Below are 13,978 nucleotides of genomic sequence, written 5' to 3'. Positions count from 1 at the left end.
GTATTAATGTAAAACATGTAAAACTCTATATCAAATCTAATTTGGTTAGAGATAGATCATTTTTTTGGTTTGTCCTTTTACCACAATTTGGAGTCGAGGCTTTTATTTTCTATAAAAGCTCAGCGGAAGTCAGCTGTCATTGGTGGTCATTTAAAGATGGCGGAGTGCTTGGCTGCACGTTTGGCCGCCCAGGAGGAGCAAATTTTGCTCCTCACCAGGGAAATAACCACGCTCCGGGATGGACTGGGTCAAGGTCTAGACGCCGCCGGTCTCGCGGTGGTCTCTCCGGAGCTGGAGAACCTGCGGACGGAGAATGAGAAGCTCAGGTATCGGCTGCTGCACCTCCGGCGGGGTCTTCAGGCGGAGTTGGAGCTGGAGGAGGCGCGGGGCAAGAGGCAACAAGGAGCCAAGTGTGACAAAGCTCCGCAGAAAAATACCACCAAACCTCAGCAGACAAACAACCGAGCTGACAATAACAAGGTAATTATACAGACCGGTGTAGTTTAAATCGTTTTTTTTTTTGTAATATGAGTAAGCTGTGAGCCGTAGTAGTCCTGTGTCGTTATGAGTAGCGGGCCTCTGTCCCGTGAAATGGCAAGCTATGCTACCCCATTTCCAGAAATAGCAACCCTAGTCAAGCCCATGTGTTTGCACTCTTTAAGCGGTGAATAGGCTGATAATGTGGCTTGGCAGAAATCGTGATAAGAGGACATTGCAGGTTTGAAGAAGCACACTCTTTTCTGATTAACAGGTGGCAACTGTGAGTACAAAAACAGGTGATGGGAACAAGAAAGGGAAGAAACACGACAAGGTGCAAGGAGATGGAGGCATGAAAGAGGTGCTGATCACAGGACCTGCAAGTTATCCTGTTCATCCAAACGCTGATACCAAAGTGTGGACAATTTCTTGACTTCGATTGTTTTTATTTTATTTTTTATCTGCTTCAGCTGAGTCCCTGGCCTGAATACATTGCAGAGCGTCTCAGTCTTTATGAGGAACTAAAGAGAGAGAGCGATGCCCTGCAGTCAAAAAAAGCTGCAGACCGTAAGCCCATTACAGTGGAGCTCCCAGATGGGAGAAAGGTGGAGGGCAAAGCTTGGGTCACTACTCCATATCAGCTGGCCTGTAATATCAGGTTAGTACCACTGATTTCATCACTAATAATCAGCTAATAATTGTGTTACTTAATGTGGGTATTTACTAATAATAACAACAGAGAATGTTGCCTCTGTGTTCTTTATGCTTTTTTTCTGCAAATATTCTTAATTCTCATGCTTTATCATAATGAGAGAAACCGCTGACACAGATTTGCATTTGTCTTTCAGTCAGGGTCTTGCTGACAATGCTGTGATTTCTCGGGTAAATGGGGAACTGTGGGATCTGGACAGGCCTCTTGAGCAGGACTGCTCACTTGAGATCTTGCGCTTTGACAATGAGGACGCTCAGGCTGTGAGTACTCTTAAACCTTTAAAGTTGTCAATAATTATTTAATATTGTTTGTAAATACAGAATTTGGCGGGACACAACATAAATGCACTGCAAATCAGTTTCTGAGATCATTCAATGAATTTTATTCTTAAATATTTTCAATATTGTACAAAACAAACTTATGAGGGCATCCATAAACATACACTGAGTTACTGTAACTACTTTTTTTTTTCTCACAAGAATGTTAATGTTATTTAATCCCTAGGTGTATTGGCATTCCAGTGCTCACATCCTGGGGGAGGCAATGGAGCGCTTTTATGGGGGTTGTTTATGTTATGGACCTCCCATAGAAAACGGTTTCTACTACGACATGTTCCTGGATGGACAAAAGTGAGCAAGTATTGCCATTAATAGCTCAATATTTCCATATATTTTTTTTTTTTTTTTTTTTTTGTATTCGAGTTTGAATGTTCTGGTATGGCATTTTGGCATTAATCATGCCAATAATCATCATTATTCATGTGTATGCATTTGAGATTTTTATTATAGACTGGTGGTCCACAGCATCCTCATGTCAGACTTGACTAACCTTGAGTCCCTTAATATAAGGAGCTTGAAATGAAAAGCGGCTAGACTTCTTTGAGTTTCTTGAAGACGTTTCACCTCTCACCTGAGAAGCTGCTTCAGTTCTAAGACCAGTTGGTGGAGAGTTCCAGATTTTAAGCGCTATTGGGAGTTGTCCCTTAAGAGGATTGTTGGCCCAGTATTGATCATGTGCCTAATCACATGAGCCAAGGTGTGGGTCATTATCAGCAGAGGTTGCAGGTGAAACCACTCCGAGACCTTGCCTCACCCTATCATGTGACTTATTGAGATCAATTGACACAAGATGTGAGTGGGCGTCTGGGAAGGGATCTCAAAACTGGATTATAGGTTACAGACGGTTGGTGTCATAAGCCACCCCCTCTGTTCAAGGATGGTTGTTCACAGTGGACATAGATGGCTTCTTTCACTCCTCTTTTACACAATCTGTCTTTGTCCAAAATGAAAACATTGGCATCCTCAAAGGAGTGATCTTTATCCTTCAGATGCAGATGTACAGCTGAGTCTTGTCCTGTTGAGGTGGCTCTTCTTGTTGTGCCATGGGTTTATAGAGTGGCTGTTTGGTTTCTCCAATGTAGAGGTCTGAGCACTCCTTGCTGCACTGCACAGCATATACACTATGTTGTTTAGTATGTGTTTGGGTGTTTTGTCCTTGGGATGAACCGGTTTTTGTCTGTGTGTGTGTGTGTTCATTTTCCCTTCTGGCTTAGAGGAAACGTTTTCTGCCTGGTGTTGCAGGGTCCTGATTACTCAAAGTTTGTGTTCGAGAGGGGGGTTTCTGGTAAACATCAATGCTGCACTCCTCAATGTGCACATCGAGGAGTCCTTTGTATCTTCCCAGATGAACTTAATTTTCCCATCTACTGACTTGATGTGAGCTGTGATGGTTTCTACTTCTTGGGTTTTGATTTTGACCCACATGTCATCCAGATTACTGTGCCAGTTGGCTGTCCCTTTCCCTAGAGTCCTTTTTAATATGTTTGCTGTTTCCAGAGGTGTGTCCAGCATGGAGTTTGGGGACCTGGAATCTTTATGTAAAGCTGTGGTGAAGGAAAAACAGCCCTTTGAGAGACTTGAAGTCAGCAAGGAGACACTACTAAAAATGTTTAAGGTGAGTGAAAGAGGTAAGACTGGTGTCTTCTGCTTCTGCTTAGACTTATATATCTTACTAACCCCAACCGTTTCCATCTTCCAGTACAACAAATTTAAATGCCGCATTCTCAATGAGAAAGTCACCACCCCAACTACTACAGTCTATAGGTAAGATGTTTATTTTTAACTTGAACTGCTGTGTTTTTGAAATGTCCACTGTGTTACTGTTATTATTTTTAAAGTTTTATTTTCTTGTAATGCTAACTGTTGTAAGTCACAATTCTTTGATAGATGTGGACCCTTGATTGACCTGTGCAGAGGTCCACATGTCAGACATACAGGCAAGATCAAGGCCATGAAGATCTACAAGGTATTTCCAACTCCATATTTTTGTTCTTGGACTCTAGTAGAGATCTTTGCATGCTTCACAGTTAAAAATAAGATCTGAGATTGTCTGAGATCAACCAAGCCTTTCCCTTCAAGTCCGTTTTCATCTAATTCACAGTTTTGTAAAGAACAGAAGGTTTTAACAGCAAAATCTTTATGCCCAAGATGACTATAGCAAGAATACACCCTCTACAGCATCACACTGGTGCTGTGTTCCAGATACCTTGGAACTGGGATGTCAGAACTTGTTAGCTGATTCCAGAAAAAAGCGAGGAAAATCAAGATTTGTTTTGGTTCTTAGTAAGGTAGAGCAATGCAGCACTATGCTGCTGCACATTCGTAGATGGAACCCGATCAATGCTCTGGGTAAGTCGCAAATAAATAACAGTGACTGTATAGATTAAGTTTTACTACCCTTTATGGGCAGTCCTGCCATCTTGGCTTGATAGCTCTGGGCTGCTGAGTCTGCTCTGACTTTCTGAGTAGGAAATTGGACTTGAGAGGGCGCTTTAGAATCAAATTCCAACTGGGAATATAGAATGCACTATTTAGGTGCAAAGTAGGAAAAAAATCCTGTCTGACACCAAAGATTTGGAGGGATTACTTGTATGCAAACTGTAGGGATTTTTCAAAATGTTGTCATAGGCTTAAGCACCTAACAAACTGAGTCAAAAAGCATTTTTAATTCTGTCATCAGAACTCTTCCACCTACTGGGAGGGACGCTCTGACATGGAGACTCTGCAGAGGCTCTATGGGATATCCTTCCCAGACTCAAAGATGTTGAAGGAATGGGAACGTTTTCAGGAGGAGGCCAAGAACAGAGACCATCGCAAGATTGGAAAAGTGAGTCATTGTAGGCAGTAGTGTTTTAGCATGCCTAGTTGACTCAGGCCTAAAACCAAATCCTAAACCCAGTACTAAGTGCAATTTAATTTGTAATTATGTAATGTGATGGCAAACAGATCCACTTTCAGGTTTTTGTAGAAGTTTTTCTTCACTAGTTTGTTTCGGTGGTTCTATAGACGTGTCAAAACACTGAAACAAACCTGGACCAACACTACAAGCATTAACTGTGAACATGCACACAAGAAATGGGAAATGAAATGCATTTATTTGAGAGGTTGAAGAGGAGTTCTCTTGTTATGTAATCCAGCAAGCAGAACTCATTGCCAAACCGATTTCTCAGCTTCTCTATATTTTCAGTGCCATACAAGACTGATCGAATGTGAGGTTTCTCACTTGAAAACCAGATCGCCTGTTGCTGCTATGTACCAGCTGAGGGCACTGTGTTTCCTCACATTGGCACATTCAGAACAAGTGTGAGTGAGTCATCAGAGCGCCCCAGGTGGTTACCCAGCATGGGAGACACAGACGGCAACACCTCAATCAGCACTTATTACAACGCAGTTTCCATATTAAACACAAGCTATAAGGCTGTCAAAGCCAGTTGGAGGGAGGCGGCAAAAGTGACATGTTGTGTTTAAAGACGGTGTTCGGTGGTATTTTTCTAATTTGACCCCCCCCCCCCCCCCCTTTTTTTATTTTTTTATTTTTATAGTTCAGCATGGACCCAGTACATTTTAAATCTCTTACTACAGTCTATTCTTGTAATGCAGTAGCTGGTCTTAATGTGTTAATTTAACAAAACTCTTCAAATATGTTTTGGCACACATAGAGATGAGGGTGTGTATCTGTGTGTGTTTTTTCATAAGAAACCATTCCTTTAATCCTTTGCATGATTTGAATTTCAAATTGGTCTGTAATTGGGGTCTTTCTAGAAGTAAGTGCCAAGAAACTGAAATCTCACAGCCTCTTTTCAAAGGAAAGTGCAAAGTTTATTGTCATTAATACAATATTTATTCAATTGGATTTAACAGTGCTTACCATAGTGATTAAATTGTGTCTTAAGTCTTTTTGATAAAAGTTTATTCTGTTCTCTTGTTAGGTTGTGGGCAGTCATTCACTGACAGATGGTCTGCTGTGCATGGAGTTTATTCCTGGCTGTACCTGCAGATAATGATGATATGAAATCATTTTTATAATTGTCTGCTTCACAGGACCAAGAGCTCTTCTTCTTCCATGATCTCAGCCCAGGCAGTTGTTTCTTCATGCCACGGGGAGCTTACATCTACCACACACTGACAGAATTCATCAGGGTAGGAGATACAGCCAAATGCTTATTTTGTCTCCAATATCTTTATCATTTTGAGAAAATGTTATAGGAACATTCAGATAATATTAACTGAATATCAGTATTACAAGCTCAGTAGATGTGAAGCAGTGTTTAAGGTCAATGCTTGGATCATTACTGTTTGTGTATAATTGTATGCCTCAGATCCAGAGTATTCATATATACATTGTTTTCATATTACACTGTGTCGACTTTTAGGATCGTTTGTCTCAGTAAAGTTTTGGTTGGAAGGACTTTACTGAACCACAGAAACCCTTACAATCATTTTACAGTCCATGACGACTGTGCTTTGCATTTTCAGAGTAGCAATCGTGATTGCCTTCTCAATGGCTTGCAGACCACTCGCTGTGACTTTTCCAATCACAGAAGCTCAAAAATAAGTAGCGTAACTGTTAGGTCTGCACTTTGCAGGCCCCACTGGTTTAGAGACTTATTCCCATGAACAAAGCAAGACAGAGCTCGATCCATTTTAACTTGCAAGGGGAGCAGATTGGACCAGGGTCTTGGAGCTGCAAGCTCCTCACCTGGTCCCAGACAACTCCAAAGAGCCAGCCTCCCCTGCAGCCTTTTATTAACTCTGTGGTCACACAAACATCTCATTAATCATGCAACAGATAAAACACTCACATGTGAACATGTGTCATGTGTGTCTGCAAAAGAGAACATCTGATGTGTGTCTATGAGCATGTGATGTGATCGGTGATATGTGTATGTGTGTCTGTGTAGGAAACAGAAGTCAGCATTCATGCTAAAGATCTAATCGTCCTGTTAACGATCTAATCATCTTGCACAATGACAATCATATTTATCCACAATTCTCTAACAGTAACACCAAGTGAAAAGCTTTGTTCAGCTTTGTTCATCAATACCTCAGAGCTTCAGAAAACTTTGGTTGGACCCTGACAGTGCGTAATCTGAAATGTGGCCTGGTCCTTATGAAGGCCCTTTTACCTAAATATAGGTCAAACTGAATGGTACATAAACTCTTTAATTCTGAACATTTTGGGAAGATGTGTGAAATGCAAATAAAAATAGAATACAGTCTTTTGCAAGCCCGTATTGTATTCACAATATATCATTGACGACATATCCAATTGTTAAATTGAGACCTCCTTACTATTTCATGAAAAATATTTGCTCAATTTAAATTTAAGCAACAAGTGTCAAAAGGTGGGAAAACAAAGTGGTCAAAAAAAAGAGCTGGGTGAATATTTTGCAACTAGTTAACTGACAACAGTAAGAGAATCTTGGAGCAACAGAGTTCCTCAGAAGTAAACAATTTCAAAATGATTTTCTCCAACAACAAATTGCAAAGACTTTGAGTATCTAATCTGCAGCACATAATATCAGAAGATTGAGTCTGTTAGTCTGGAGACTTTTCTGTATGCAAGGGACTGAGGCATGTTGATACCATCAAATTCAAAATGAGACAGTATTTTTTTTTTTTTTTTTTTTTTTTTTTTTGAAAGTGGTACGTTTTCTCAGTTTCTACATTGTACTACCATACAGATAGTTGGGTTTTGTTTAAATTTTACACAGCTTCCCAACATTTTGGAATTGGGGTTGTACATTTAGTTGAAGATAATAGCTGTATCCAGTCCTCTCTGCACATGTTGTCAAAGTAGGAAAATTAATAGTACTTTTGAAGCTGCAGATTCTCTACATTTGGAAGTTCTCAAAAGGTCTTTAAAGTTCAGTCTTCAGATTTCAGCGTAACTTCAACTGCTCAGACAAGTTCACTGACTCTACAGGAACTTGTCTCCGTGGTGTATTTGGAAAGACATGCTAACATCTTGAAGACTTTCGCAGCACACACCCCCAAACCAAGCCATGCCAAGACAAACTCATACATTGCACAGACAGGGTGTAAGATCATTATCACATCACTTATAGCTGTTAAAACTGCAGAGAAAATTATACCAGCATGCTATGCATTTCCCTTTCCAAGATCTCACCAAAACATTTAATAGTCAGAAGTTACTTTGCAGGGAACCCAGCTCATATTTATAGACAACAAGTGCTGACTTTGACTGAAGTGTCATGAGTATTTCAGTACATGCACTCATTTATTTCCAGGTTTTGAAATTCTCCATTTTCTGGTAAATAATACTAGGAAAGCTGAGTGAGCAAGCATTTTCTTTTTCAGCAACTTCCTTTTTGGTATTCACAGTTTTGCACATTGACAGAAATTCTTCCAGTTAGTGTCTTTGTACTGTTGGCTGCTAAACAGCTCAACAGCCTGTTAAATGTTTTGCTTAATGGCAACAAATGGATAAATACAGCCCACACAATGTGATTTCCATTGTTGCAGCTTAAGGTTGCATGCCAGAAGTCATGATTCAGTTGAGTACCTGTGCAGCCTAAATGGTGTGTTTAGCCAATGTGGTTTGTTGTTTTTCTAGGATGAGTACTGGAGAAGAGGCTTTCAGGAAGTAGCCTCCCCCAACATTTATAACAGCAAACTGTGGGAGACATCTGGCCACTGGCAGCACTACAGCGAAAATATGTTCTCCTTCTCCGTGGAAGATGACATATTTGCTCTGAAGCCAATGAACTGCCCCGGGCACTGGTAAATGTAGAGCTCTCAGGAAAGAAATACTGTTTTTTTTTTTTTTTTTTTTTTTTTTTTTTTTTTTTTTTTTTGTTTTCCTTCTCAATTTGTATATCAAAATCGCACACATTACTTCATACATATAAGTAATTTAATTTGGTTTTCCTGCAGTCTGATGTTCAGCCACAGGCCTCGCTCATGGCGAGAGCTTCCGCTGAGGCTGGCAGATTTTGGGGTCCTACACAGAAACGAGTTGTCAGGAACACTAACCGGGCTGACCAGAGTGCGCCGTTTCCAGCAAGATGACGCTCACATTTTCTGCACAATGGATCAGGTCACAACATCAGTAGTTTTTAACATTTCTGTGGGATGTTTTTTGCTTCTAACAAGATGTGAAAAACATCTTTTAAAAACGCGTACCTGCTTATTATGAGTCATTTCCTAAATGCTGAGTCATATGTGTATATATGTTTTTTTCAAACAGATCGAGTCAGAGATGAAGGGCTGTCTGGACTTCCTCCGCTGTGTTTACGATGTATTTGGATTCTCATTCCAGCTTCACCTCTCCACTCGCCCAGACAAGTATTTGGGTGACATTGCTGTGTGGAATCAAGCTGAGAAGGTAAACTGTGTCATGAGTCACAGTTTAAGTAGTTAATCGTGTGAAAAAGGGAAATCCAACTACTGAATTATAAATCTAAAGGGATAGCAGAGATTTAAGCAAATAAAAGCTCATGTTGACACAGAACTACTCTGGATGATAGTATCGGTCTCCTGCCATGTAATTATGCAGTAGTAGTGTCAAATCTGTGAAGTTTCATGATTGTCTGTGGGTGGTGTGTTGTCAAAAAAAGACATTACTCATTTTCTTGGCTTGATTCCTTCGAGTGTCCAGCTATAAATTGCATAAGAGCACCAATTAAAACTGAACTCTATACCGAAGTATGGACTTTACTGTAGTTCTACTTGGCGTGATTTACAGTAATTGCCTTGTATTGTTTAAAGTACATGCTAACCTCTACCTCATACTTGACAGCAATTGGAAAACAGCCTGAATGAGTTTGGAGAGCCATGGAGACTGAACCCTGGTGACGGTGCTTTTTATGGACCCAAGGTTCTGAATGAATCTTTTTATTTCATTTTTTTTAAACTCCTTCCAAACACTGGCTCAGTTTGAATCTCCTTCTGTAGTCTGGAAAGAAGTATAATTCTTTCTGTGTTATTGCAGATTGACATTAAGATCAAAGATGCTATTGGACGTTACCACCAGTGTGCAACCATTCAGCTGGACTTCCAGCTGCCCATCCGCTTCAATCTGACCTTTGTGGGGTGAGTCACCTAATAAAAATATTGACACACTGCTGAGTCTGTGTGCTTTACAGCGCCAAGGATTACGCATTAAGCCCCTCCTGGATAAGATGTCTCAGCCTGTGCTGCTCTATGCAAATCTGAACTCATTGTGCAGGTGGCAGGCTATAGACTCACAGGGAACTTCAATTAATATACACACCATGGGGAAAATTATACACGTGCTGTGCAGCAATAGACAGCAGGCAGTGCATGGATAAATGGTGTTTATAGTTGTATAGACGTCTGTGTCAGAAAAGTATTGTCTCTGGAAAGACAATGGGAAGGTATGAGAATGATTGCAGGGTTAATAATAAAAGAGTGCTTGACATTAAAACCAGTTTGAGCTGCTAAGTCAGTGTGTGTGTGTATATAACAATACATCAAAATGTTTTTATTCAACCATATTTAACATAAGTGTTTTTATTTTTGTTTCTTTTGCTACAATTACAGAAAAGATGGGGATGACAAATCCAGACCAGTCATTATCCATCGTGCCATTTTAGGCTCAGTGGAAAGGATGATTGCCATTCTGACAGAGAACTATGCAGGGAAATGGTAATGTGTTGTTTTGGTTACTTTTGTATTCAACACCCATTATTTTTGGTACTTTCTGTCACAATAGTGGATGCTCATATTAAACAAGGTTAAAATTTTAAATGGCAGTCCTGGTGAGCCAGCAGTTCAGTCTTCAAGCATTCAGTTGTCCTGTGGTGATCCCAGGCACACATCTGGCTGTAAGACCAGAAGCCCCACCTACCTGATGTTCAAACCAGCTATTTGTGAGATTGGGCCAATCTGGAGAGAGCTGTCTAAAAAGGAGGCAAAGGAGCTAAAACTGCTTATTTCAGGCAAATGATGATCTAAAGGGGTTCTCATGAAGCCCAATTTTAGTTATGCAAAGCTATTTTACTAGAGTTCAAAATAGAGATGGCAATAAGCACAATGGGCCTACTAAAACTACTAACATACAGTGCTATTATGACCCACTGCTTTGATCTTTCTTTTATTTAGAAATATGTTTTGGTCTTTATAATTATTGTAGGCATCTTGGCTTACTATAAAATTCTACCTGAATTGTTACTAACAGCTCTCCAACTATGGCATGATTTTTACCTCCTCAGATCATGATTTTAGCTCCTTTTTGTTGAAGAAACAGATCATGTCATGTTTCTATCGTTCACTATGTGAAAGTTGTAATACCCATGTTTCACCCTCCACCAGGCCTCTGTGGCTCTCTCCACGTCAGGTGATGTTAGTGCCTGTCAACCCATCCTGTGAGGATTACGCAAAGAAGGTATGACTTCCCCATTGTGGCCTTAGTCTCTGATTATTTCTTTCTTGTAATGCAGTAGTTAATGACAATAAGTATGGAAAGTTCTTGAAATGTACTGAACATTAACAAATACAATTTCTACATGTCAGGTGTGTAAGCAGTTTACAGAAGCTGGTTTTATGGCAGATGCTGATCTGGACTCCAGCTGCCTTCTAAACAAGAAAATCCGCAATGCTCAGCTGGCACAGTATAACTTCATTCTTGGTGAGGAAAAATAAAAACCCCAAGTTAGATCATTAAGTAACAAACTGTACAAAGGTGTGGTCTATAACGGGTAAATGAGGATGCTTGTACATTTGTAGTGAGTGAAAACGATGTGTCCATAGTTTAACACGGTACAAAGTAAATTAAATTCTCCATAGTTCTTTGGATTTAGGCTATGTCAGTGTCTTCTGTCTCTTCATGTTTTCCCAAACTGAATCACTAATGTTGGTTCTGAGCCCTGTGGGGGCCAGGCCATCTGCTGCAGGACTCATTGTTCTTCTGGTCAGGAAAAGTGGTTCTTTGTCAGAATTCCTGAGGTCATAGTCTTGCTTCAGAATGAATTTGTGATGATCAGATCCTGCTTAATGGATAAGAATTCAAATAAAATGCCTGAAACTTTACTGTTCAAGTGCTAGAGACTTATGTGAGGGAGGTGCAGGGCATGTATGAGCACAGTGAGACCTTGGTGAGGTGTGCAGTAGGAGTAGGACAGATGTGTTTAAGATTGAGTGTGGGATTACATCAGGGATCAGCTCTGAGGCCCTTCTTGTTGTTATTGGTGATGGACATTTTATCAAATGAGGTCAGGCAGGAGTTTGACCTTTGTAACAGTAAAGATGCAAGGAAAGTAGAGGTAGTGAAGGGGGATGTGTTTAAATATCTGGGGTCAACTATTCAAAGCAATGGACAATACATAATACAAGTGAAGAAGAAAGTGCTGGCAGAGTTGAGGGAGTCGAGGGTCAGGGGTGATTTGTGGAAGGATATGTTTACAAGATGTTAGTGAGAGCTGCCATTTTGTGTGGTTTGGAGATGGTGGCCCAAAAAAAAAAAGATAGGAAGCTAAGCTGGAGGCAGTCGAGCCAAGATTTCAAGTGGGAGTGACCAGGATGGACAAGATTAGAAATGTGTACAACAAAGGAACAGCTCAAATTGAACGGTTTGGAAAGAAAGTTAAAGATTGAAGGTTAAGATGATTTGGACATTCTCAGAGGAGGGATAGTGGATACATTATCAAAGGGTGTTTGAATATGGAGCTAACAGGAAGGAGAAAAGAGGTGTGTCACAGAAGATTTTTGGATGTAGTGAAGGAAGAGAATAAGTGAAAATCTGTCAAAGTCATCAAAATAAACATTCTTAATTGATTGATTAGAAGCCAAACAGACCTCCAAGCTGGTTAACCACCAACAGCTGACAAATTCAGCACGCAAAGTGGGAGTGTGTGGTGAAACTTGGCCCGTGTAAAGTTGTTGTTGTCTTGTGTCTTGGCAGTGGTTGGAGAGAAGGAGAAGATGACTAACAGTGTCAATGTGCGCACAAGGGACAACAAAGTCCACGGAGAACTACCGGTGTCCGAGGTGATGGCACGCCTGACCCTGCTCAAACAGTCTCGCTGTCAAAATGCAGAAGAGGAGTTCTGATCTAGGCACAGCTTGGATTTTAATACTTCAAACATGAAACGGCAACAAGGGACACAAGATGGTTTTTGGGAAAGTGCAGACAAAATAAACTGATACTCTGTAAGTGGATGTAATGACTGGGCCTGCACAACTACTCTGCAGTGCTCTTGTGATCGTCAGTGAACGGGGGAAAACTGTAGGTAGCGTGGGTTTGAAATTATGTCAAGGTAATCTAAGTGTATCTCAAGAAAAGTTACTCAATAACTTAAGGAAACGACGTGAAGACATGAAAGTTGTGTGAATTTTACACTAATCTATTTTCACCAAGATCTGCCTGGAAATTCAGGAATAATAATAAAAAAATTCTCCAAATGTGGGTGCTTTGTTTCTTTATTTTCACAACAGAAGATGTTAATCTTTAAGTAGTTTGATATCATGACAAACTACAATAGGTTTATTTTGTAGAGACAGTCTTCACATTTTTGTTAATTTTCTTTTACTTTTTTTTTAATGCTTCATCAGTTTATTTGTTCCAAAGTAATAACTATTGATCATGCTGTTGCTTTGGAATGAAGCCTGTAGATTAATAGGTGGCAATAATGGGAATTCCAGCTGTTATTGTGTAATAAGCAAGACTGAGCCAGCTCCTCATACAGCATGTAATAACAAATCAGGAACATACCAGTGTCAGGTGGTAAAATTTATTTTACCCATGGTTTTCCTCACTGTTTTCTAACAACTCACAGCATGCAGAACAATGTGATAGACTCGCCAGAAAGGTGATTTCCATAAAAAGTTAAGAATTTATAAAACAGAACGGACCAAAATGTTGTTGCTAAAACATGCACCAGGGGTAGCAAGATGAAGACGGGAAAGGTTTTTGCTGCATCAATCTTAATGGGAAAGGTTCAAACTCTTATTATAGCACATTTCTGTTTAGCTTTAGTTCTATTCTAGTTTTACACTAAGGTCACAAGATCAGTTAGTTTTGAAGATTACTGTAACTATTTCAAGGCTTGTTTTTATTTTATCGGTATGATGCAGTAACAAGGTTGAAGTTAAAATGGCTGGATTTCTTTATAGATTATGATATAAATGTGATGTTTAATAATATTTTATGTTTTTAATGTTTGTTTTATACGTTTGGTAACAGGACTGCAAATCGGTCCTAGTATTTTCTTAGAAAAGGATGCTAGCAGTGTAATTCCAGAGACTTTTGAATAATAAAATGTAGATGTATAGATAAAGGCAGCAAACCCTGAAATTAATTTGTCTGCTTTTGGTAATATACATAACAGGGTCACTTTAATTGGACACATTGACACAGTTCAAAGAGGACTGACCTTTTTCAAATTCTTTTTCAAGATTTTCAAATTCATGGGTTGGCAGAAAATGTCCTGCATTTATGGAATGGCATTAATACACAATGTATTTTGTC

At 39.8% G+C, this 13,978-nt stretch overlaps 1 protein-coding gene across 1 annotated transcript; it reads left to right on the top strand.

Annotated features, from left to right (window-relative positions):
* Nucleotides 1–147: 147 nt before the first annotated feature.
* tars3 (threonyl-tRNA synthetase 3) lies at nucleotides 148–12,912 on the top strand. The gene is made up of 19 exons (XM_080884109.1): nucleotides 148–480; nucleotides 752–838; nucleotides 948–1,135; nucleotides 1,326–1,449; nucleotides 1,694–1,818; nucleotides 3,025–3,142; nucleotides 3,227–3,291; nucleotides 3,415–3,493; nucleotides 4,208–4,354; nucleotides 5,569–5,667; nucleotides 8,105–8,271; nucleotides 8,425–8,587; nucleotides 8,738–8,875; nucleotides 9,290–9,367; nucleotides 9,482–9,582; nucleotides 10,054–10,158; nucleotides 10,825–10,897; nucleotides 11,026–11,140; nucleotides 12,413–12,912. The coding sequence occupies exons 1-19, from the start codon at nucleotides 157–159 to the stop codon at nucleotides 12,559–12,561; spliced, it is 2,445 nt and encodes an 814-aa protein (XP_080740235.1). The 5' UTR covers nucleotides 148–156; the 3' UTR covers nucleotides 12,562–12,912.
* The last annotated feature ends 1,066 nt before the right edge of the window (nucleotides 12,913–13,978 follow it).

The sequence above is a fragment of the Rhamphochromis sp. 'chilingali' genome (assembly GCF_963969265.1).
Source record: "Rhamphochromis sp. 'chilingali' genome assembly, chromosome: 6".
Taxonomy (NCBI): domain Eukaryota; kingdom Metazoa; phylum Chordata; class Actinopteri; order Cichliformes; family Cichlidae; genus Rhamphochromis; species Rhamphochromis sp. 'chilingali'.
This window is presented reverse-complemented; position numbering and strand designations above follow the sequence as displayed.

Excerpts from the sequence above, each read along its gene's own strand:
- tars3 (XM_080884109.1), top strand. The coding sequence starts at position 157 with ATGGCGGAGTGCTTGGCTGCACGTTTGGCCGCCCAGGAGGAGCAAATT. Across the intron at positions 481-751 it reads ACCGAGCTGACAATAACAAG|GTGGCAACTGTGAGTACAAA; the intron begins GTAATTATACAG and ends TCTGATTAACAG. Across the intron at positions 1,136-1,325 it reads CAGCTGGCCTGTAATATCAG|TCAGGGTCTTGCTGACAATG; the intron begins GTTAGTACCACT and ends TTTGTCTTTCAG.